General features: G+C 53.4%; 2 protein-coding genes across 5 annotated transcripts in view; one reads left to right on the top strand and one right to left on the bottom strand.

Moving 5' to 3' along the window:
- Positions 1 to 3,584: 3,584 nt before the first annotated feature.
- Positions 3,585 to 22,449, top strand: part of RASSF4 (Ras association domain family member 4) — a 31,775-nt gene continuing 12,910 nt past the window's right edge. Inside the window, exons 1-4 of one of the 4 annotated variants that reach the window (XM_035724200.1) lie at positions 3,636 to 3,709; positions 6,262 to 6,450; positions 13,010 to 13,106; positions 15,246 to 15,321. In XM_035724200.1, coding sequence (XP_035580093.1) covers positions 13,045 to 13,106; positions 15,246 to 15,321 — 138 coding nt within the window. In that variant the 5' untranslated portion in view covers positions 3,636 to 3,709; positions 6,262 to 6,450; positions 13,010 to 13,044. Of the gene's footprint in view, positions 3,710 to 6,261; positions 6,451 to 13,009; positions 13,107 to 15,245; positions 15,322 to 22,449 lie in introns of all 4 variants that reach the window. The other 3 variants (XM_027589703.2, XM_035724199.1, XM_035724201.1) reach the window with 3 other exon arrangements.
- DEPP1 (DEPP1 autophagy regulator) lies at positions 20,659 to 22,115 on the bottom strand. Its single transcript, XM_027589848.2, has 2 exons — positions 21,900 to 22,115; positions 20,659 to 21,341 (listed from the first exon to the last, which is right to left on the bottom strand). Exon 2 carries the CDS (start codon positions 21,313 to 21,315, stop codon positions 20,689 to 20,691), a length of 627 nt encoding a protein of 208 aa, XP_027445649.1. The 5' UTR covers positions 21,316 to 21,341; positions 21,900 to 22,115; the 3' UTR covers positions 20,659 to 20,688.

Below are 22,449 nucleotides of genomic sequence, written 5' to 3'. Positions count from 1 at the left end.
GTGTTTCCATTTGGCTTTTTATAGATCTTACAAATCAGTCTGTATTGTTCATAAAATAATGACTTTTCTAAAGGCTTTCTGATGCAGAATGCTATAAAAAGTGGAACTGCCCAACATGAACAGGATAATGCCCTGTTCCTTAATGGACTCCCACAGGCCCCCTCTACTGGGGCGATGCACTAGGGCAAGAAGTCTTGCGGAAATTTCTGTGGGACCTCAGCTCGTCCCCTCCCGATCGTCCAAAAGAGGTAGATGTTGTTTTACCCTCATTCCTTGGTGGCACAAACATGACCCCCTGGGGCCACCAGAGTGCAAAAACAGATTCTATCCCTTTATTCACTGTGTCCCCTTGGATGGGGTATTGAACCTCCCTGAGCCTGTTTTCTTACCTGAATCTGGCAGAAAGGGGGGGGGGGAGTCATATACCAGATATTGATTAAACACTACCCATTCCAGACAGAGTCAAGATCTTAAGGGAACAGAAACAGTCTTAATGAGTCTCCTCCCTCAAGGAGCTCATGATAAAGAAGTGAAACCTTCAGCTTGCCAGAGGGTAGTATGTGTGAGCCAGTGAGGGACATTTTAGTTAGGGGACCAGGAAAGACCTTGAAGAGAATGTGATCTGTCAAGAAAGACCTGTCATGTGGTGGACATGTCTTGTGGGACATGTCCCACAAGGAACATGTCATGTGGACATGTGGGGGAAGAGCCTTCCAGACTGAGGCAACAGCAAGTGAAAAGGCCCTGTGATGGGAGTGGGCCTATGCAGGAGAAAGGGTATCACCAGAGCAGAGAGAAGGGCAAGCAGGAGGAGATGAGATCAGAGAGACAATAAAGTGGTCAAGATCATCCAGGAAAAGAGTTAACAAACTATAGCCTAGGGTCATATGTGACCCGCCACCTGTTTTTGTAAATAGTTTTATCAGAGCCACAGCCATGCCCTTTGGTTTACACATCGTCTATGGATGCTTTCAAACTACAACAGCAGAGTTAAGTAGTTGCAACACAGACCATTGAGCCCACTAGGCCAAAATATTTGCTATCTGGGCCTTTATAGAAAACACGAATCTCTGGCTTAAACAAATAGGGGTTTATTTTTTTCCATGATGAGTCTAGAGTAGGCAGTGCAAGAGCCCCATGATGGTAATAATACCCAGATCCTTTTTATCTTTATGGTCCACTAGCCTTAGCATATGGACATGTCTTATCATGATCTCAAAATAGCTGCCAGTGTTCCAGAAATTACACATGATATCCACATTTGAGACAGAAAGGGATATCTGTTCCTTCTACCAGGAAAGCAGAATTTGACTTCACCCCACCCCCAGCACATTTTTGCCTATCTCTTCACCCAGAAGTGGGTCATATGGCCCTGCTAGCTTCAGAGGAAGCTGGGAAAGCCGTGAAAAGGGTCATCGAGATTAACTTAGACAGTGGCTTTCAAATGTTTTTGACCATAGCCCACAGTGAGAAACACATTTCATATCAGCCTAATGCATGTAAACTGAAACAATAATGCAAAGAAAAGTTTCATAAGACACAACTTATACTTACTTTGTGTGCTGTACACTGATATTTTCTCTTCCATTATTTTTTAAATACAAGTCACATCATCTACTAACTTAATTTCATGACCTACTGTTGGGTTGTTGCAAGTGCCATAGGAAAAATGCGAGTAGTCACTAGGGGCTGGCATGGTGCTGGCTCTCCCTCTCTCAGGTTTTTTCCTTTTATTTTTTTTTAAAGATTTTACTTATTTATTTGAGAGAGAGAGAGAAAGAAACAGAGAACGAGCAAGGGGGAGGAGCAGAGGGAGAGGGAGAAGCAGATTCCCCACTGAGCAGGGAGCCTGATGCGGGGCTTGATCCCAAGACCCTGAGATCATGACCTGAGCCACCCCGGAGCCCCAACTTTTTTCCTTTTCTGTTCCTTTCCTTCCTTTCTCTCTTTTTTCCAAAGGAGAAAGTGGATAATGGATTGGCAACTAACGAAATCCACAACACCCACCATAAGTGAGCTGGGGACCATATACAGTTTCATTGAAAACTGAAGGAAAAGGTGATCCTCCTTCTGAAGGAACTAAGGACCCTGATGATGGACACTTGTGTTCCATGTAAAATCCAGGTGGAAATACCCATTCCCTGGGGGTGTTGAGGGGATTGTGTGGGATCCCCGATGTATTGCACTAGCACAGTGTATGGCACACAGTGGGAGTGCAAGACACATCAGGTTGCTTCCTCAAACACAATCATCATTCCAGGCTAGTCCTGGCCCCGGACATAGCATCAACTAGATAAGAGAGAACGATTCATTCTCAAGTGCTGGAAAGCCCCAGGGAAATTGTATGTTACCCTGGTGCTATGTTTATTTACCCTACTGGGCATAGAATGAATACTCAGAGGTTAAGGGCTATGTTGAATTTTCCCCACTGTTTCCAAAAAACTTTCAGAAGCATCAGTTACTGGCCTCAGCTTTGATGACCAGAACTTTGGGCTGTGCAGGAGTGGGGGTCCCTGACCACAGGGGAGCCCTGAGCTGGCCAAGGATGGGTCATTCTTCACAGATTCATGCAAAGGCAAAGTTGAAGAATCTCTGGTCATCTTTAGTCCCCTCGTTTTTGCAGGTGGGGAAATTGAGGCAATTGCAACATGGCAAGGTCATGCAGGAAACAGACGGCAGAGCCCAATCTCTTGACCCCAAATCCCCCAGCTCTGACAACAATGATTAGCACAGCCCCTCTCAAGAGGGGGCCAGGGGCCCACAAACTCAAAAATCAGGTGGATTTTACCTGCATTTTTCTAGAAGGTACATACCAGGTTCTAAAATGGCCATCTGTTTCTACAAAGATTAAGAACCACAGGTCAAATGACACTAAAATGATTTGTGTTGAGAGCGGGGGAGAAGAGGTCCAAAGGTCAGGACTAGGGCTGGTGATATAAAACAGAAACTGCAAACGTTTCCATTAGCCCTTTCCCCATCCCCCACCACACCCCCGCCATCCCCACACCCCAGAAACTGAACTATCTGAGCTCCCCCAAAGGCCTGTGGGTTTCAGTCCCCTCTGCCTCGGTGACTGGAAGAGAAGTTTATCTCCTCTTCACCGTCGGATCCGATTTCTTAAACGCGGTGGAGCTCTGACAGGCCACGCCAATCAAACAGCAGGACCACACACAGGTGCCCCATGAGCAAAAAAGATAACGGATAACGTCCTCCCCAGCGCACACTAGTAATTTCGGCGCCCAATCAGCGGCCTTTGTTGGAAGCCCAGGGTCCTGGTCACGCAAGGGTCCCGGACTCCGCCCACACCCCGAACCCTCCAAGCAGAGTCTGGGCTGCTTCCTCCAAGGGTCTCCGGGCGCCCTCGTCATGGTGCGGCGACATGTCTCGGGTCTGACTCCCCAACCATCCCCGCCGCCCCTCGGGCACCACCCGGAGCCCACCCTTCGCGGTGTGCCGGGGGCAGGGCGGGACGGGCGGGGCGGCGCCATTGGCCTGCGCGAGGCGAGAGGCGGGGAGGAGGCGGGGAGGGGCGGGGCGGAGAGGGACAGATGGGGCGGGCCATTGGCCAGTGCTGGGCGAGGGGCGGGGAGGGGCGGGCCCTACGCGCCAAGCCCCGGGGACCTGGGGCTTTAGGCGCCGCGGACACAGCTCGGGTGCCGGCGAGGGCACAGCACGGGCAGAGGCTTCTGGACTGCGCGATGAGCGGAGGGTGAGTGATGTACAGGCAGGAGTTTGGGGGCGTCCGGGGAGCACCGTCTCCCCCCGTCCCCGAGCCCGAGACCGCCCCCAGCCGTGGACTCTGGAGCTTGGGGACCGGTGCCCCTTGGCTGCCGCGTGCAGAGTTCCCTCCCCCTGCCAGCCTGGCGCAGCCCGGGCCTCAGGCCCACTGCTGAGAGCGGGCACTGCGCCAGGCACCTTCTCCAGGGGGAAGGCACTTCAAGGGCTCAAATCTGGGCAGAATAGGTGAGAGCGGCCGCAGGCTACACCTTTGTTCACCTTGTCTCTCGTCTTAGGCATTGATCTTAGTTGGGGGGAGAGGCTCAAAGAGGCTCTGACACAACCCTCAGATTTCACAGATGGAAAACCGGCGCCGAGATAATAGCAGAAGGTAGCAGAAGGAGGGGCTTGCCTCACCACGCTATTTATAAAGGGTTTGCCTGGTTCCCAGACCTGTGCAAAGGGCAGTAGCACAATATGGCACCTACTTCTCACAGTCCTGATATTTTCATTATCCCCATTATCAGATGAGAAAACTGAGGCTTACAGAGTTATGGAATTGTCCAGTTTCACCCAGTGGTGGAGTCAGGATTTGAACTCAGACTTTGTTGTGCCAGGTCTCGTTCATTGCACCCACTGACTTCAGAGTTCACCCTGCCTGACATCCTGTCCCTCCCCAGCCCCCCATGCTCCTGACTCTCTGATTCTGGAGAGATGCTTCAGAGTTTTGACAATCTGACACAGCCTTGTGGGAGGGACGGCCCCCTCTCACACACCATCAGTGCAAGGCCAGTGCTGGCCGGTGCTTTCTTAAAACACTGTAAGGAGATCTTTAGTAACCTCACTTCATAAACAAATAAAGTTGCAGCAAATGGGCCTGGGATTCTGGAATTTGAACCCAAGCAGGTTAGACTCCAAAACCACACACTTGCACTGGCTGAAGAAACCCTTGCTAGCTTCTCTGTAGTTTTAAACTGCTCAGGGGGCAACCAAGCTTTGTTGCCAGTAGCCATGATTTAAAAAAAGAAAATTGCAATGAATTGGTAGAACTAACAGGTGAGCCTGCTCCCCAGTATAATTCCTGAGCTGTGGCCACCAGGGTGGGAGGTGCTAGAGGGAGGAAGGGGGGAAGGAGAGACTGGAGGAGCGAGAGGAGAGGAAGGGGGAGGAGACAAGGGGAAGGGAAAGAAGGGAAGACAATGGAACGCATTAAACATAGGTCAAAAATTTCTAGCTGGAAGTTGTAATGGGGTGTGTTTCAGCACTTTGTCAGTGGCAAAGTGTATTTTCAATAGTTCTTGTCATAATTCTCTGTGTGTGTGGTGCTGGTGGTTCAAGACTTGACAGGGAAGGTGAGGCTGAGGCCACAGATCAGACAGCCCCTGTGAAAGTGGGAAGGGAGGCCCTGTTTCCACCCTGAGACTCCAATGGGTGGCCTGGAGGTGGAGAACAGAGTGAAGGTCCAGGGCCCCCCGGGTCAAGGTCAGCTGGACAATGCCAGAGGACCAAGAACATGAGCAGAACTCAGCATGTCGCAGTTCAGATTCTGTCAATGCAAAGCCTCACAGGGAGACCCTGACTAGGAGGTCTTCCAGAAGGCACTCTGGACTGGGCCCTGGTTTGGAGAGTAAACTCAGCCATATGTCCTTGCTCACAGCCCCATCTCCAGAACCCCGCTATCTCTTCCGACCCCCGTTGCGACCTGTCATGGGAGCCTCGGCTTATTATGGGTGAGCTCCATGTGAGGCCCATCTGACAGCAATCAGTGATTCAGCTAATGAGGAATCTGAGGTTCAGAGAGAGAAAGGGACTTGGCCTAAGGTCACACAGCGGACAAACCAGAGCAGAGCTTTAAACCCAGATCCTTGTGAAGGCTGGGTGGTTATCTGGTCACAGAGTACACTGAAGGAAATATTTTGGAATTGTTTTAAATAAATTAAGATCAAATAGGAAGTGGCTGTACTTCCCATAGCTTTTTCTCTATTAAAGGGGAACTTACAGTTTGCTCAGTTTTCTTTTCTGGCTGCCTGACCTCCTTCCCCAGGATGCACTGCTGAGGGAAGGATTACACACCTCTTCCGCTTGCCCCGCCTGACTCTGGGGCGGTGGGAGCAGGGAGCTCATGCAACCCCATAGCTGCAGAGCTGGGAAGAGCCCTGAAGACATTCTGGACCAGCTGCCTGTACAATCCTGGCTAAACTGAGGCCCAAGGGACAGCACAACATGCTGGAGTCACACGCCAGGTGGATGCGGCAGCAAAACCCACACCCAGACTTCTCTCTGGGAGGCCCCTTTGCCTCCTGTCTCTCTCACTGTGACACATTTAAGCAGAAGTTCTTAACCTGGGATCTGGGGATCCAGGGGCACATGAATAGGGGCTTCCTGAGGCCCCTGCAGTGGTATACAAATTTGGTGTGTGCATACTTGCACACTCATGCACATATGTGCATTTTCCCAGGGAGTGTGTTAACACTTTCAAGAGATTCCAAAGGGCTTTCAAGAGATTCCAAGAAAGCACCCCCAGCAACTGCACTTGACCCACAGGCCTGGTGCAGTAGACAGCAGAGGTGGGGGCAGCCAAGGAGAACCCCCGGTGCAGCCCTGTAGCTGCTGGCTCGGAGGGCTTGTGCCCCAGGCATTCAGGATCTTGGTCATTCGGAGCACCTGTTTGACCCAAAAAGCATGGCTGAGAGGATTCCTGTTTGCATGGATACCGACTTCCAGAGGCAAGAGGTGAGCCTGGTTTTGGCAGGAAGGGCCCCTCCGGCCTCTGGTGTGTATGAGAGAGGGAGCAGGAGGGGAGCCTCAGGTTGCCGTGCCTTGGAAAGCAAGAGCAGAAACCAGAAATCCTGCCGCAGGGGCCTGGGCGAGGCGCCACGTCCGAGCTAGAGCTGTCTGGAAGATGCGAGCAAGGCCAGCCTGCTCGGGTGTGGAGCACCAAGCTCTTCAGAGGAAGGGCAGCAGGGTCAGGGAGGCCTGGGTGCTAAGATGGGCTCAGGGAGACCTGTGGGTGGGAGCCCAGGACCCTGAAGGTGGGGAGGACACAGCAAAGGCAAGTTGGGGTCCGTGAGTAAGCCCAGGAGAAGGCAGTGGTAGAGGTGGCTGGCGGCTCTGCAGTCACCTCTCCTGCTCTCCCTCAGCCACCATCACCTCCATCTGGACTGCGCAGAGTGTCCCCCCGGGTCCTCCTTCCTAGCTACCATGCTGAGGCAGGGAGGGGCATGGCTGAGCCCAAGGCAGATGGTGACAGAGGGAGGGGGGCGGCCGTTGGAACTGGAGAGGGGGGGAAGGACAGCCGTGTGGAGGGGCAGCAGCTGCTGAGTCGCTGCCTGCCATCCGCACCCCAACAACTGGCTTTCTCAGCGAACATGTGCTGCTGAGGGGCTGCCTGTGTCCAGCCAGGCCCCCTCTCAGAGGCAGCTGGTACCAGCACCAAGCCCTGCAGCTTCCTCCCTGGCTAAGGCTCCTGCCATTTGCTGGCTGACAGATGCCAGAGGGGGGCTGGGGGGTGCTTTAAGGCTCCTTGTTTTCAGTGTGTCCTGCTGCCCTCTCCCCCCAGCTGGCCTTTGGAAGTTGTGGTCATGGGCTGCCGAGCAGGGAACGTAGGCTTCTCAGGAATGCCAGGCAGTGGCCCTGCACCTGCCCTCTCTCTGAGTCTCCTGTCTCCTTCCAGTGGAAGCAGCCTGGCTCCGAGGCTCCCAGCTGGGCCCCACCGCTCTGTCCTCCTTTCTTTCCCTTCCCACGTCACTTTATTTACACATTTGATTTTAATCATGCCTAAAGAAGAAAATAAGCATCATAATTTTATAAAGTATTAGAGGTTACCAGATCTCACAGACATCCCCAGAACATTTAAATTTGGATATTGATGCATTTGCCATTTTGCCAAGTAAGGACAATGAGCATCTATTTTCGCCATCATTGTATGAAAAGAGAGGGCATTATAAGAGGAAAAAGTAGGCAGCACAAAGTCCTGAAAGAAAAGGCTTTCAAATGCACTCAGTTTGGCTTCATGAAAACCCCACTCCCTTAGCCTTTTTCTCCTTTGCCCCTGGCCAGCAGGATTGGGCTGCAGTGGTGACCCGAAGAGCCACAAAGCTGCCTTCTTCTGTGATAACCGGCTCCATGACCACAAACAAGGGTAGGATGGGCCAAGCCTCACAGTTGTAAAGGCTTCAGTGTCCTTTGTCCCAAATCAAAGGCCAGGGACAATGGCCAAGGCAGGCTGGGGTGCTGGCTGTCCTTAGCAGCCCCCCTGCACGGCTGGCCGAGCAGCCGCTGAAGTGGAAAGCAAGCACAGTTCACTGCCTGTTCGCTGGGGACAGGTAACCGTGGCTGGCACGTCACCCTGGGGCCCCTTGTCTGGGGACAAGGAGCCCTGGCTGCATTCTGAGTCCTCCGGTTGGAAACAGAGCCTCCTCCAGCCCCTGGGAGGAAACACTGAGGCCTGAGCTGTGTACCCTGGGGCTGGGGGAGGGGAGCAGGCCAGGACAAAGAGGGCTGGCCTCCCAGAGCCGCAGGGCTTGGCCTGCCCAGCTGCGTCAGTCACTCTGGTTTTTGGACTGCACCTGGGTGGGAGGCCAGCTTCCGCCCATCCTTTCCCCCACTCCAGCTTCAACCAAAGTAGCCTTGCTTTAATCTGTTTGTTCATTCGGCTTCTGCCTTTACAAATAAGATTGTCTGTTTTATTAAAGGTTGAAAAGCATCCCATTAGAGATTGTCCAAGGCTCTGTCCAGTGCACAGGGAGAGTGAATGTTTAAGGGGCAGTTTCAGAAGCACCTTCTGAACTAGGGATCTCTGTTTGATTTCTTCCTGGGGGGTTCCTCTCTCTCTCTCTCTCTGTCTCTCTGTCCATCTGTCCCTCTGTCCCTCCCTCCCTCCCTCTCTCTCTCTCTCTCTCTCCCTTCCTTGCAGCTCTCTCATTCAGCAGTTCTCTCTAGGGTACCCCTCAGTCACACGTGCACCTCACTTTAGAACTCTACAAGACACAGGGATTATCAAAATGAGTGAAAAGCATCTCAAGTTCAGTCTGCTAAAGGAGGCACAAATGCACAGTGTTCAGATTTGGAGTGGAAGTCTGTGAGTGACCCCCAAGTTTAGCTCTGGAACTCAGGGAGATGGAGATGTTGTCTACTTGGAGGGGAAGGGTGGACATGTGAGAATCAGAGAGACAGATGATGAATGTCAGAAGACACAGAAATGTGTGATTCTCTCAAAGAAGAGGCTGTTTTTCCAGGGGGCCAAGGTTCCTACCCCATAAGGCTCAGACCCAGCCCAACAAGTTGGAAGAGACCCCCTTTGCTGAAGTGTCCCCTTCATTGCCTCCCTGCAGCCTTGCTCACTCATCTTCTGCACTCCCCAGGGATGGCATGCCCCATTCTCCATCTCTGCCAAGCTAAGCTACTTACCCTCTAGGTCACCTTCCCCTTTCTCCTTTCACTTGACCATCTATAATCCTAGACCATTCTTTTTTTTTTTTTTTTTTAATTAACATATAATGTACTATTTGTTTCAGGGGTATAGGTCTGTGATTCAACGGTCTTACACAATTCACAGTGCTCACCATAGCACATACCCTCCCCCATGTCCATCACCCAGCCACCCCATTCTTCACTTTCCTCCTGACTCCTTACCCCAACTGATGCCACCCAACTCCAGCTGGAGCCGCTCAGCATGTTGGTCATGTCCTTCTAAAGAGCAGATTCTGGACACTGAAGCTCTCTGGAAAGCCAGTGCAGGGAATGTGTTACTTAGTACTGTGCTTTGCAAATAGTATTATCCAGAGTCCTAGGCAAAACCCTGGAAGGGGTTCCCCAACACCCACCTCACTGTCAACCAAGCAGCCCCCTTTAATCTGATTTGCATAAATATTCCATTTGAACAGAGAGTTCTACAGTTGAGAAAATTGGAGATCAACATTCCCATTGCACAGATGGGAAAATGAAAGCACAGAGAGGGAAAGGCAGGCAACTGAAGCCATGAGGGTCTTTAGCAGCTCCTGGCCCAGAGCTCTTTAGGAAGCATGTTAATAACTAATCACTGCATGACTTACAGATGTTCCACTTATAAGTATTCCTACTAAATAGAGCAAAATCGGCATATTCCCCACATGTTGTGGGAGAATCAAAGTATTGTAAACTGGGTCCTGTAGTGAATCAGAAGTCACACACTGGAGCCCCACCAAGGTCACCTGTCTTGCAAGTGTGCCTTGTCTGGTTACATTTTATTTTTAACTATATATTTTTTAACTGAATAATTTCCTGCATTAGTCAGGATAGTCTAGGTCATGCTGCAGTAACAAATCCCTGAGATGCCAGCAGCTTTTCCCAGCGGAGCATTATTTCTCTTTCCCAATCCATATCCACAGTGGGTTGGCAGAGGACTCTGCTCCACAGAGGCACTCAGGGACCCAGGCTGACCATCTGGAAGTGGCACCAATTGGGACATGCAGCTTTTGGGGTCACCGTGGCAGAGACCAGGGTCATACCTGGCTCGAAAGCACTAGCCTGAGAGTGACACACAACCCTTCTTGCGTGTGACAGGTGAGGAGTTAGGCACATGGCCCCACGGGGGCCTGAGGAATGTGAGCTAGCACAGGTCAATGTCTCGGCCACAGTGTCCACCTTTAAACAGTGAAATGTAGCCCATACAAATCCAGATGTCTGGCTTCTCATGACACTCCAGAAGAGCTGACCCTCCAGAGAAGGAATGTGTCTGCCAAGTCCCCATGGATTCCACTGACCAGTATCTCAGTGGAGTCACTTCCCTGACCCGTGTTGACATTTACATGTTTTATTCCAGCTGTATATGCACAATTCTGGGAAAGTTGACTTTGGAGGACCCCGTGAGGCTTCTCAAATTCATCCAGTAATTTAACAGCATCCGTGCACCTCCTGCTATGTGGCAGGCTCAGGTTTGGGGCTGGAAACCGGGGGTGAGCCAGAAAAGTACTGTCCCTGGTGTGGAGGCCTGCAGCTTCAACCTCACCTCCCACTCCCCACCGCCCCCCACCCCACTCCCCCAGCGTCCAATCAGCTCCCTCACACACAGGCCAGACCCTGCAGACCCAGCACAGCCAGGAGCCCAGAGCAGGTGCTAGACTAGAAAGGAGCCTCTCCTGATACGGGAGGAGGTGGCTCTTCTGGCAAGGGTGTCCTGGAGAGCTCGCAGCCGAGTATAGGACAAGGAGGAGACTGTTTTCTGGACAGCACCATGAAGACCCAGAAGGAGGACAAAGCGGAAAGCCCGTTAGGAGAAATGAGAGCAGCTCAGGGAGGCTAGAGCTCCTGGCAGGGCGTGAGGAGTGTTGGGAGAGAAGCTGGCTACAGAGGAGACAAGAGAAAAAACCACCTGCTGTTAGTTCTGGGCAAATCCAGCCCTTCCCACGATGAGCCTGCATAAAGCGAGACACAGTAGTGCCATGGGTCCACAGAAGCAGTGGTGAGTGAGAAACCCAGATACTTTTCTTGGGCTGAAGCCAGCTCTGCATGGAAGTATTTGAGGAACTCTACAGAGAGGGAGCCTGGCAGATCACTTTTTCCACTGGAGCCTCAGGAGCTGAGGAACTGAAACCCGATTTTGAAATCCTGTTGCCCAAGAGCAAGGCCCCTACTCCAGGCCCCCATGGTGCCTAACCCTGTGCCCTATGGAGGTAGGGCCTCACTGTGGCTACAGCCAGGGGCCTAACCTCTCTCTAGGCCACGTTTTGCCTCAGTCTAGACCCAGGCAGAGCGGAAGTATTTATAGGATGATTCTGAGGTCACTGAGAAGCCCACCTCCCTCAGTTTGTTCCCCTTCTCTATGTTTCCCTGCTTCCAGAATCAAATGGTGGTTCAGGCCTGATGCTATCACAGAAGGCAGGCTTGTCTTATTTGTGGATGGTATCAAACAAGCAGGAAGACAGGGTGTACAGCTGGTCAGAGTCAGGGCCCAAGGGGATGGAGCGCTCTGAGGACATTAATACAATAGCCGTCGAATCTGACCTTGAACCCCCAGGAACATGTGTGTGCGTGTGCACACACACACGCATGCACAGAGGTGGGGAAGACCTGACTGAGCCAGGTTTGTGTGAACAGACGTTGGGGTTTTGTGAAGGAGCCACTCTGCGATGCAAAGGACAAGCTGTGTACCCTTTCTGGGCCATTTCCCAGTATGACTTAACCCCTCAGAGTGCTAGCGACAACTTGAGAGAAGAAAAGGAGGGACAGGGCCAAGACTGGGGGCAGGGGAGAGAAGCTCTGGCTCACTGCCCAACACACGGCATGCCTCAAGAAGGGAGTTCTTGGCCAGAGTAAGTTGGAGAGGGAGAAAGTTGAAATCTGTGCAGAAGATGGCAACAAGCTGGAGAAAGCACTAGTAGATTTCCCCCAGGAGGGTTTGAGAAGCTCCACAAAGCTTTCCAGGCTGTGAAGACACAGTTTCATGTGTGAATCAACTAACAATCCTATAGGGCAGAGGTCACCCCATTGCATAGATGAGAAAAAGAAGGCTGGAGGGTTTAAGTCACTGTGCAAGATTAATACAGGGAAGGGGTTAAGAGACCAGAATCTAAGATCTAAATGCTTGTGTTCAAATACTGACTTTGCCACTGATTCACTGGGAATCTTGGGCAAAGCACTCAACTTCTGTCTCTGTTTTCTCATCCATAAAATGGGAATAGGATAATACTTACCTCATACTATTGTTGTAAGGAGTAAATAAGATAATTCATAGAAAATGCTCAACATGGTCTCCCGAATGTGGTGACCACAGTACCGAGTAACCCATCACCAGGAGAGCTGGCCCAGGTGTGCTGATTCCAAAGGCAGTGATGGGGCCACCAGCCTGGGCTCGGCAGGAAAGGAGGAGAAAGGCCCAGGGTGCTGTGGGGTTTGGAGGAACAATATAGGCAGAAACCATCCCTCAGGGTGTCCCAGCTGAGGGAAGAGAGCCTATGGTCTGAAACATTTATGAGACTGATCCAGATCCTTAGGGATTATGGAGAGATTCTGGGAGGGGGGCTGATAGGGCTGGTACTGGGTGCCAGCTAGCCCCGTAGTTCTGACCTTGCCCCCCACCTGCCAAGGGAGCTTGGCTGCCCCGGGTAGGTGTGGGGCCCCATTAAGTCCTCTGAGCCTGATCCTTCAGCTGTGGCCGCCCTGTGCCAAGGAGTGGAGGGAGGAGGGGCGTGGGCGGGATGGGAGGTGGGGGGTGAGCCTGAAGACACAGGCTGGCACACCAGGGCTCTGGACACCGCACTGGCCAGCGCTTCTCCAGGCTCACCTGTCTGTCTGTCCTTCCTCCTCTTCCCAGAAGGTAACTTCCGAGTCTGTAGACGAGAGGGGAAGATGAAGGAAGACTGTCCGCCCAGTTCTCACGTCCCCATCAGCGACAGCAAGTCCATCCTGAAGTAAGGCTTTGCGTACAGGGAGGGGATCTTCTTGTGGCCACTCCTTGCCATGGACAGACTTTGGGTGGCGGGAGTCTGGGCACCTTTCATAGAGCTAATGATGTGCCTGCTCCAGGGACAGTGATGGGGGCACTTTTCGAAGCCTGTCTCCTTGGAGATCAAGGATCTCTTTGGGGTGTGGGTTTGACCCCTGCCTCCTCAGGCCCACAAAGGCAGGAAAGCATGGCAATGTATGCCGTGACTCTGCACAGATGGCATTTAATTGATTCAAAAACTAGAGCAATTCTAACATTCTTATCATGTTCAACAGTTCAGGGGGGAAAAAGAAAAAAAAACTCAAAATAGGTTTGGAGTTTTTACTGAAAAAAGTGCATTTTATTGACATAATAATTTTTAGCTCTGCTTATTTTTAATTTTATTTACTATCTGTCTTACCATAAAAAATGTTTAGAATAGTTTTTCAAATTTATTTCTCAACTAAAGAAAAGTGTATTTTTTATGTTATCTTGCTTTTTGAGTCCTGGAGTCCAAATCTTTTCTAAATTTGGGCAGCTCCTATCTGCCATGTTGAAGCACAGCCAGCCTTCTAGCTTTCACTGACCTCCTTTCTGGGTCCCCCTCTCAAAGACCTGAGAAAACAAACAGCACTCCATGCACAGTGCTGTCCACACCATCATTTTCCTGGTTTAAATTTTATAATGAGGGCGCCTGGGTGGCTCAGTCATTACGCGTCTGCCTTCGGCTCAGGTCATGATCCCAGGGTCCTGGGATCAAGTCCCACATCGGGCTCCCTGCTCGGCGGGAAGCCTGCTTCTCCCTCTCGCACTCCCCCTGCTTGTGTTCCCTCTCTCGCTGTTTCTCTCTCTCTCTGTCAAATAAATAAATAAATAAATAAATAAATAAATATAAATAAATAAATAAATTTTATAATGAGAATCATATTAAATACAACTTTGGGAAACGTCATAATCATAACCATAACATGATTGATTTCATGTATAGGTGTCCTACCAAGTTTATGTTCAGCATTTACACACTTACAGTCACGGTGAATGTGCAGCCTTGACTCTTGCTGTGTTAATGGCATCACATTCACTGAATCACAAGTGCCTCACTTCCCCTGTCAGGTACCATCACCCCCCCATCGGGAAGCACACTCGAGCACCAGCAGCAGGTGTTGCTCGTCCATACCCTGGGGGCTCTAGTGTCAGGGAAGGCACTGCCTGAAGAGATTCTAGAGCAGGACTGTCCGGTAGGGGAGCTATGAGCTGCGGTGGCTGCCAAGCGCATGACTTACAGCTGGAGAGGAGTAGTGACTATAAAAGACAAGTAGCAAACACTCATTACAAAATAAAATAATGAACAAGATCTCATTAGTAGTTTTTATATTGATTCCATGTGGACATGATAAAATTTTAGATAACATTGTGCGATAAAACAAAATGTATTATGAAAACTAATTTCCCCTGGTTTTTTTTTTTTTTTCTTTGTAATATGACTACTAGAGGATTTAAAATTACATGTGTGGCTCGCGTTTCTTATGTACGGGACTGCATGCCCCTGCAGAGCCCCGCTGGGGTGCGGGGACTCTCTTCTCTCTGCCACGCCTCCCTTTGTTCCGGGGAGAAGACATTTTGGGCACGGACTTTCAGGATCTTCTCTCACAGCTGTCAACTTCGTCTCTTGATCACACCCCCATAAAGGCGGGACGAGGAAGAAGCAGGCACCCCTCACGGCGCCCCCACAGCAGCCGCACCAGGCCCTTAGAGGAAGTAATATGGGGAAGAAAAGCAAGGGTCTTGAAAATGCTAATAATCCAACCTCAGGGGATTTATTGAGGAAGTGACTCAGAAGTAAAGCACAGGGAGATGGTCAGGACCTCTGATCTGTGATAGTGAAAGTGTGCACACACAATGTGTACAGTTCCGTGGGCCGTCTTCGAGTTTCTCTTCGCTCTCTTCCCAATCCTACACCTTCCACAAGGGCTGACATGTGAAACCTCTAGAGGACTGAAAGGCGTGTGTCTGATGGCAGGGTCTAGTCTCTAAACTGAGTGTGTGTGGCTGGCAAGGCATCTGTCATCATGTCCCAAAGCCCTGCCATGCCCCAAGATTATGATGTGTGTCTTTACCTTTTTAGGTCGGAGCTCTTAAGCTTGCTAAAAACTTACAACTGCTACCATGAGGGCAGAAGCTTTCAGCTGAGACACCGAGAGGTAAGGCCCGTTTCTCTTCTTTATTCATAGGCCACCATCTCTCCTGGTTTGCTGAAGACAGTCCTGGTTTATACCTGTTACTCCAGGGCCATTATTAAGACCATTCTCTTCACTCTCAGAAGTGTCCCGGTTTGGATAATGAATTATGAGGTTGCCCATTTTCTGAGTTAGAGACCAGGTTACCAGCAGCCAGGCCATCTCCTTGGAGGTCCTGTAAGGGGTGCTGAGGGTCAGAGCATTCCCCCCCACCCCCCGCCACAGCCAGCAAGAGTTCAGAGCAGGTAGAAATAATCGCCTGTGGGTCTTCTCCTTCCACCTGGGACTTTTGCCGGGATGAACCGCCAGGACACTGGAATTTGAAACCTTCGAGACTGCACAGCCCAGTCCCTTCTCTGCCCATCCCACAGCACAAATAAGGAACTCGACAGGGGGCTCTGGTTTGCCCAAGGTCACAGGGCAATCGAAAAGTGAAAGCAGTCTCCGGGTTTGTCAGTCAGAATAAACATCAGAGGAAAGCTTTGAAATGGAGGAGAGCTCCCCAAAGGATGCTCGCGGGGCCAGGCAGCTCAGAATGGGAGAGGCAGGCCAGGCTTGGGGAGTGGAGGACGCCAGAGAGCACCGTCCCGCCTGCAGACGCTGCTGTGCAGGAACGTGGGCTCCAGACAGCCAGACTCTTCCTAATTTTTCAAAAAGAAGTTAGATACCTGGAATTTCATGTGGAATTTCGCAAACATCAAAACACCATGCTGGCTAAACAAAACACATCCGTGGGCACAACACAGCCCAGGCCTGGCTATTGTCACGAGGCTCGGGAGCCTGGGTGGGAGGGAAGCTGCTGGTTCGTGGTCCAGGCAGCACGGGGCCTGGGAGGGCACACGTCTCCCATGCCACCTCCCCTGGGCCCGCTCAGCCCACACAGGGCCTCGGTCCCCTCCCCCTCGGCCTGGCCCCGCTCTTCATTCTGCAGAGCAGCTGACACCTGTCTCACCAGCCCGCCGCAGCCCTGCTCCTCACTGTTGCCCCCCCGGGCTCTGACACCACCCCCCTGCTATCTCTGGTTTTGCTGCTTCTTTTCTTACCTGAGTGCCTGGCTGGTTTCGGGCACTGGGCCAGGCACAGCGCGCCAACCCAACATAGGTGTTGGGTGACTAACCAGCAGGCACAGTCCCAGGGCAAGCTGAGATGCGTCCCGAGCACTGGACAGTTTTGATCTATGCTAAGTGCGGAGTTGGACCCACCTCAGTTGTTGTGCTGGAGGCGTGCGCTGGGGTCTTCTGGCTGGGCCCTGTTCCTCAGCCCTGGGCCGTTCGGTGATTGATCGAAGACTTGGCAGCTCTCAACCTGGGCTCTGTGCACCGGCAGCCTCAAGGTCACCTGGGACTGGTGAGAAATGCAAATTCTTGTCGCCCTCCTGCCCCCAGGCCTGCTGAATCAGAAACTCCTTCTGTTCCCATCTGTGTTTTAACAAGCCCTCCAGGGTACTGCGATGAAGGTCCAGTTTGAGAATTGCTACTCTAAGAGCTTGGCCTTGGCCCTTGGGATTCCCCAAGATAATCCCCTCTGTTGGAACAGTCGTGTGGGGAGTAGGGCCGGGAAGCCCCAAACCTATGCCCTGTGTTTGTGTGTGACAGGAGAGTCCAGGTGGAAAAGTGAGAGACCCCAAAAAGGGGAAGAGGTGTTCCTGACAGCCCCTGTGGTAAGAAGTTAACACCCCACAGACGGGGGTTTTCCTCTTCCTAACCTTAAAGAGGGATAAGGATCTGACTTGATCTCCCTGGAGCCAGAAAGTACCTTTCAGGAAACTTCCTCAGCCTTAACAGCCAAGGGGCACCAGCCTGAGGGAGTATGCGTCTTCGGCGGGGGGTGGGGGTGACCGCCACCACAAAGGCACTGTAGGCCTGGGCAGCACAGAGTTCTGATGCTGAAATACATGACTGATTCCTGGACACCGAGTGCCTCCGTGACCCACCCACCACCCTGTGTTCAGGCCTCTGTGGTTTCTCAGAACGCAGACCCGGGACCTCCGGGGCCTCGGGGACTCGCAGTTCAGGCACCTGCCGCAGGGTCAACCCCAGGCCAGCCTCTCATCAGGCACTGCGGGCCCTGAGGGCAGGACAGACAGGCACCAGGCACAAGGCACTTCACCCCTCTGTTCTTCACTGTAATACAAGAGCTGTGTGACATGGGAATGGCCATATTCCGGGCAAAGAGATTGAGGCTTTCAGAGTTTAAGTCTCTCCTGCAAGGTAACACTGCAGTAAGTGGAAGATGCCAGCATGGCTCCAAGGCCCGAGCACAGAAGTTTGTAAGACAGTGACCCATTACCAGCATTAAGCTTTGACCAGCCTCAGAGACGCAGGGAGCTGTTTGTCACCTCCAGTCACCGAGCTAAGGAGCCGTCCAGCTGCGGAGGGGCTCAGCACCGGCTGTGCCCTCGCAGAGCCATGTGGGGCTCCAGAAGAGACTCCGCTCCCTACTGTCACTAGGCCTCCCCCCAAGCGACGGTGGCCTGACTGCTGCAGTTTGGGGACACCTCCTCCTCCACGGTCCTTTCCGGGATCCACAGAACGTGGGACGATGAAGTGTGTCAGGGAGCAGGGCCATGCCCTGGGGCAAGTGTTTCCCCACGAATTCTCCCCCAGCTCCCAAAGGGCGAGGGATTTCCCATACTAGCTTCCTCTATCGGAGGAGGCCCAGGCACTAGCCTCCTCTGTCGGAAACTCTGCCTTGTGCTTATATTACAAAGGAGAGCACGAGCAACCTGGAGCAATCTGTGCCTTTTGAAGATAGCAAATCATTTTTTTAAAAAGATTTTATTTATTTATTTGAGAGAGAGAGAGAAAGCACGAGAGAGAAGAGGGTCAGAGGGAGAAGCAGACTCCCTGCTGAGCAGGGAGCCAGATGCAAGACTCGATCCCGGGACTCCAGGATCATGACCTGAGCCAAAGGCAGTCGCTTAACCAACTGAGCCACCCAGGCGCCCGATAGCAAATCATTTTAACCGGGCTGTTTGGTTGCTCGAAGGAAAAACCGACCACCCAGAAATACCGGTGGGTAAATACGTCCCTGTGATGAGTAGGACCCTCCTGTTGTGCACCAGCGCATGGCCAGCTAGGGGAGCTGGCCTCTCGTGCTCCCCCTGGTGGCCGTGAGCGCACATCACACCCAGTCCCCATCCTTGGTCCCGGGCTCCTGCGCAGAGTAAGAAAGGGAACGAGCATCCCCTCACTCAGGGTCTCTGCCTCTCCCAGGGTGGAGAAAGTCAGGATCCCCTTCCTTCTTATAGTGATTCCCCATCCTCCCCTGGAGGCAGGATGACGGGCAGTTGACAGACCACTGGCACCCGGGTGTACTCGGCCGTGGACATGTTCCCTTGAGAGCTCCCAAGTGCTTCCCAGGCTGCCGCCTGGTCAGGACACTGCATCCTTTCCCTACTCCAGGGGCGAGTGAGGAGGAGACTGCTCTATAGGACCCCCATCATGGGGACTTTCTGCTAGGCTGTTCTGTCCCGTGGGAAGCTTGGAATAATGCCAGAAGCCCCTTCCCCCTGCCCTTTATTCTTTTTTTTTTGGCATTTCCTGAAGGTCCCATTAGCTTCTTTCACATCAGGGGAGATGAGCTGAGGAACCCAGAGCCCTGTCTGACCTCCCAAATGCAGCCGTGTGGCTTTTGAGCTTGCAGGGGGTGGGGGGGATTGGCCAACTTCATCTTAGTTGCCTCCTTCTGACCTGATTTCACACAGCTTCGCAGAGGGGTACAGTGAGGCAAGCCCAGCCCAGTCACCGGCCAGCACCCCCTCCCAGGTCAGCCCTCCCCGCCGCTTCCTAAGGGTGTTCTGGCGAAAGGCCACCCCGCACTTATTTGCCAGCAAAGGTGAGGGATGGGCAGGTTTGAGCAGGCCAGGGACACAGCGGGTTGTGATGGATGCAGGCACTCCTCTGCGGCATTTCTACTCCATCTCCAAGGGCATGTGCCCCGTTCCTCAAACCCTGCAGGCTGTGAAGGGCAGGGGTGCTGTCTCCATTTTACAGATAAGGAGACTGAGTAAATTACTTGTCTGACACTTTTAAATGTATGGCTTATGTTCTGCCTTCCTACAAAACACACATAAAAGGGGGCCAATAAACATTTTTTTTAAATGCAAAACAGTTTTAAAATAGAAAAAAATAAAGGAAAGGAAGAAGAAAGGAAGAAAATAGTTGGGTAGCCCTCAGAGCAAGGAGATGGAGGAGACCGAAGCCGGCTGTGAGCTTGGCTGTGGACCCAGCTCAGTCCTCCTCTCCCCGCTGTCTGTTCCACCCTGGCCAGGGCCGGCCAGCTCTGACCTGGCCCGAGGGAACAGGGTGATGGGTCCTCAGGCCTGATTCTTCTGAGTTCTCCGATGCCTCACCCGCCTCTCCCTCGCCCCTATTCCTCACCTCCATCTCCCTCCCTGTCAGATGGCTTCTCCGGAGCTGGGCTTGGAGGAGCCAGGGCTGGCCCAGACCTTAGGACCTGGGGATGGAGGCCCTGGCCACTGGACTTGCCTGAGAGCAGGGCAGCTGACCAATAGCCTGCACTTTGCCCCAGAGCCGAGAAGCCCCCTGGGTGGAGGGAGTAGGGACAGGGCCACCTGTCCCTGTGGTTTGGCACCCTGCCTGCGGAGCTGGTCTGGGGTCTGTCCTGGCCCTCAGCACAGGCAAAACCCTCCCAATGACACAACAGGACTTGTGAGCTGGAGCCACGGAGATACCCCAGGTGATCTAGTGACAGGATCCCCCCGTCCGACACCCAGCAGGTACATTTGGGGAAACCGTATATTTCCTCTTGTGCTGCATGGAGCCCGGGCTCTGGGGGTGGGGCCAGGAGGCTGACCTGGGAGAGCGCAGGCCTCACTCTGAAATCCCTGTGTGGCTGAGAGCTTCGCTTCGTACCCGCCACCGACCTCACATCCTTGCCTGTGAAGCAGTCACATAGACATGGGTATAAGCCTGCGTGCGGGCTTGTAACATGCGCCCCATGATGAATGTGAGCATTTACTCATCAGAACAGCCTAGAAAGCAGGTCCCTTTAATTACCCCCATTTTACCCACGAGAAAACCAACAAACAGAAATGTTAAGTAACTTGCCCAAGGCGCTCAGCCAGCGAGGAGCAGTGTGGAACAGTGCAAGCAGGATCAGTAACACCACATGAGGCCAGAAAGGCTGTTCTCACTCTTCGGGGTGGGGGGGGGTGTGCCTCGCTATGAAATGCCCAGGCAGGCAGCCCCTGCAGAAAGGTGTTTCCCTCTTGGAGACCTGCCAGGGACAGTCCCCACCCCAGGGGAGGAGGGGGAGGAGGTGACACAGACCAGCGTACTCTGTACAGAAGGCTTTATTGGGGAGGGGTTAGAGTTCATGGATCACTGGGAGGTGCAAATAGAGAGTTCTGAGGATGCTGCTGGGGCGGGGAGCTGGGGGGGAGGCCGCGGCCCCACCGAGTTGCCTGGAAGCCCCGGAGCCCTGGTGCCAGTCCCTTGAGGGTCTCACCAGAGAGTGCCCTTGCACCCTGGCATCCCAGAGTCTCCCTCTGGGGGTCCCTCGGGCCTTGCCACTGTCCATCTGTCTGTGTAGACCCCAGGAGTCAGCAGAGAAGCCAGTCCGCCTTGGCGGGTCCCTCCTACTCGGCCGCTTTTCCTGGGACTCCCCGAAGAGCCAGTCCAGGGGGTCGGTAGTGCCGTCCCCAGGCGGTGCCCGTTGCTGACCACTGAAGCAGGTAGTAATGTCCCGTAGGGACTCAGTAGGGCAGCTCTTCTGGAAGGTCCGGGCTGGCCGGGGGCTTCTGCTGGGCTGGGCCCTGGCTGTGGCCACATCCAGCACTGAGGTGGGATGTGCCAGCTGACAAATGGACTTCACGTAGTCATCCAGGCTGGGGGAGGCCGGGGGCTCCTGCCCGGGCCCCCCGGGCAGCATCTCCTCCAGGGTCTCCTGAATTGTGGGCAGGTGGGCCACGGGAAGCAGTAGCCGGGACCTCATGGCCGTGGGCGAGGCGGGGCGGAGACCTGTTGATCGACAGAGGACCGGGGTTGAGGGTCTGCCGTTCTGTCACCCCTCTGTGTCCCCTCTCTCAGCTGAGGCTGCCCGGGGGATTCACGGGCCTGAGAGTGGAGTGAAGTCTGCAGACCCAAGCCCGGGCTCGGACTCCCGGACTCTTCCTTCCTGCTAACGCTGAAAGCCTCGTGCTTAAGAATCTATCCTTACTGTTGTTGAAGAACCTGCACAAATCAGACAACCCGGCCTAATGGGCTGGAGTCAGAGGGAACCTGGGTGTAAAACCAGCCTCTGCCGCTTCCTGGCCTGGGGACCGTTGGCGAGGTCACCTCTCCAAGCCTCCCCTGACCCGTCCATAAAACAGGGTTATAAGTACCCTGCTGGAAAGGGTGTTGTAAGAAACGCATGGAATGAAATCCCTCTACGAATGCGACGCCCTCGGAGGCTACTATCCCTGCCATCGACTGCATGCCCTGGTCTCTAACCCGCAGTGAGGCCCTGTTCGTCCTCAAAGATAAACAAAACCTTTCTGTCGCATCTCTAACCAGAGGGAAGTTGCTCTCCCTTACCTGTAGCTGAGGGAACCCGGGCATCACAGGGCTGCCGGGTGAGCAAGGACAGTCCTTGGGAAGGCCCAGGGAGTTCGGGGCCAAGAGTTGGGGGCCCCTTAGTCAGAGCCCCGCGTCCAGCGTTGGCGGGGCCAGGAGATGGACGGGGAGCGTGACGGTGGGGCTGCTGCCCGGCATGCAAGCCTCCCCGAGCTGTCTGGTGGACCCCGAGGCCCGGCAGCTGCTTTTATACTTCCCCGCCCGCCATCAGTCACTGTCACGCGGGCCAAAAATAGCAGTGCCCAGGAAGGCTCTCGGAGGGAAAACAACGTGGCGGGCGGGCTTGGGCCGGCCGCCAGCCCGGAGCCAGCCGGAGCCGTGGGAGGCTCCGGGGTTGTTTACCCTCCGGGGCAGGGGAGGGGCTGCCCCCGCTCCTGCCAGCTCAGCCCGGGGAGAGGCAGGGGCCTCCAGTGAGGAGGGACGTGTTCACTGGGACTCAGAATCAGAGGGCCCAGAATGGCTTCCCGACTTAATGGAAATGTGAGGCTGTGGGACCCAGATTCAAGTCCTG

Source organism: Zalophus californianus, chromosome 15 (genome assembly GCF_009762305.2).
Source record: "Zalophus californianus isolate mZalCal1 chromosome 15, mZalCal1.pri.v2, whole genome shotgun sequence".
In the NCBI taxonomy this organism is placed as follows: domain Eukaryota; kingdom Metazoa; phylum Chordata; class Mammalia; order Carnivora; family Otariidae; genus Zalophus; species Zalophus californianus.
Note: the sequence above shows the minus strand (reverse complement) of the source record. Positions and strands in the feature narration are given on the sequence as shown.

What these genes read in the sequence shown, in the direction of transcription:
- DEPP1 (XM_027589848.2), bottom strand. Translation starts at nt 21,315, where the DNA reads ATGAGGTCCCGGCTACTGCTTCCCGTGGCCCACCTGCCCACAATTCAG.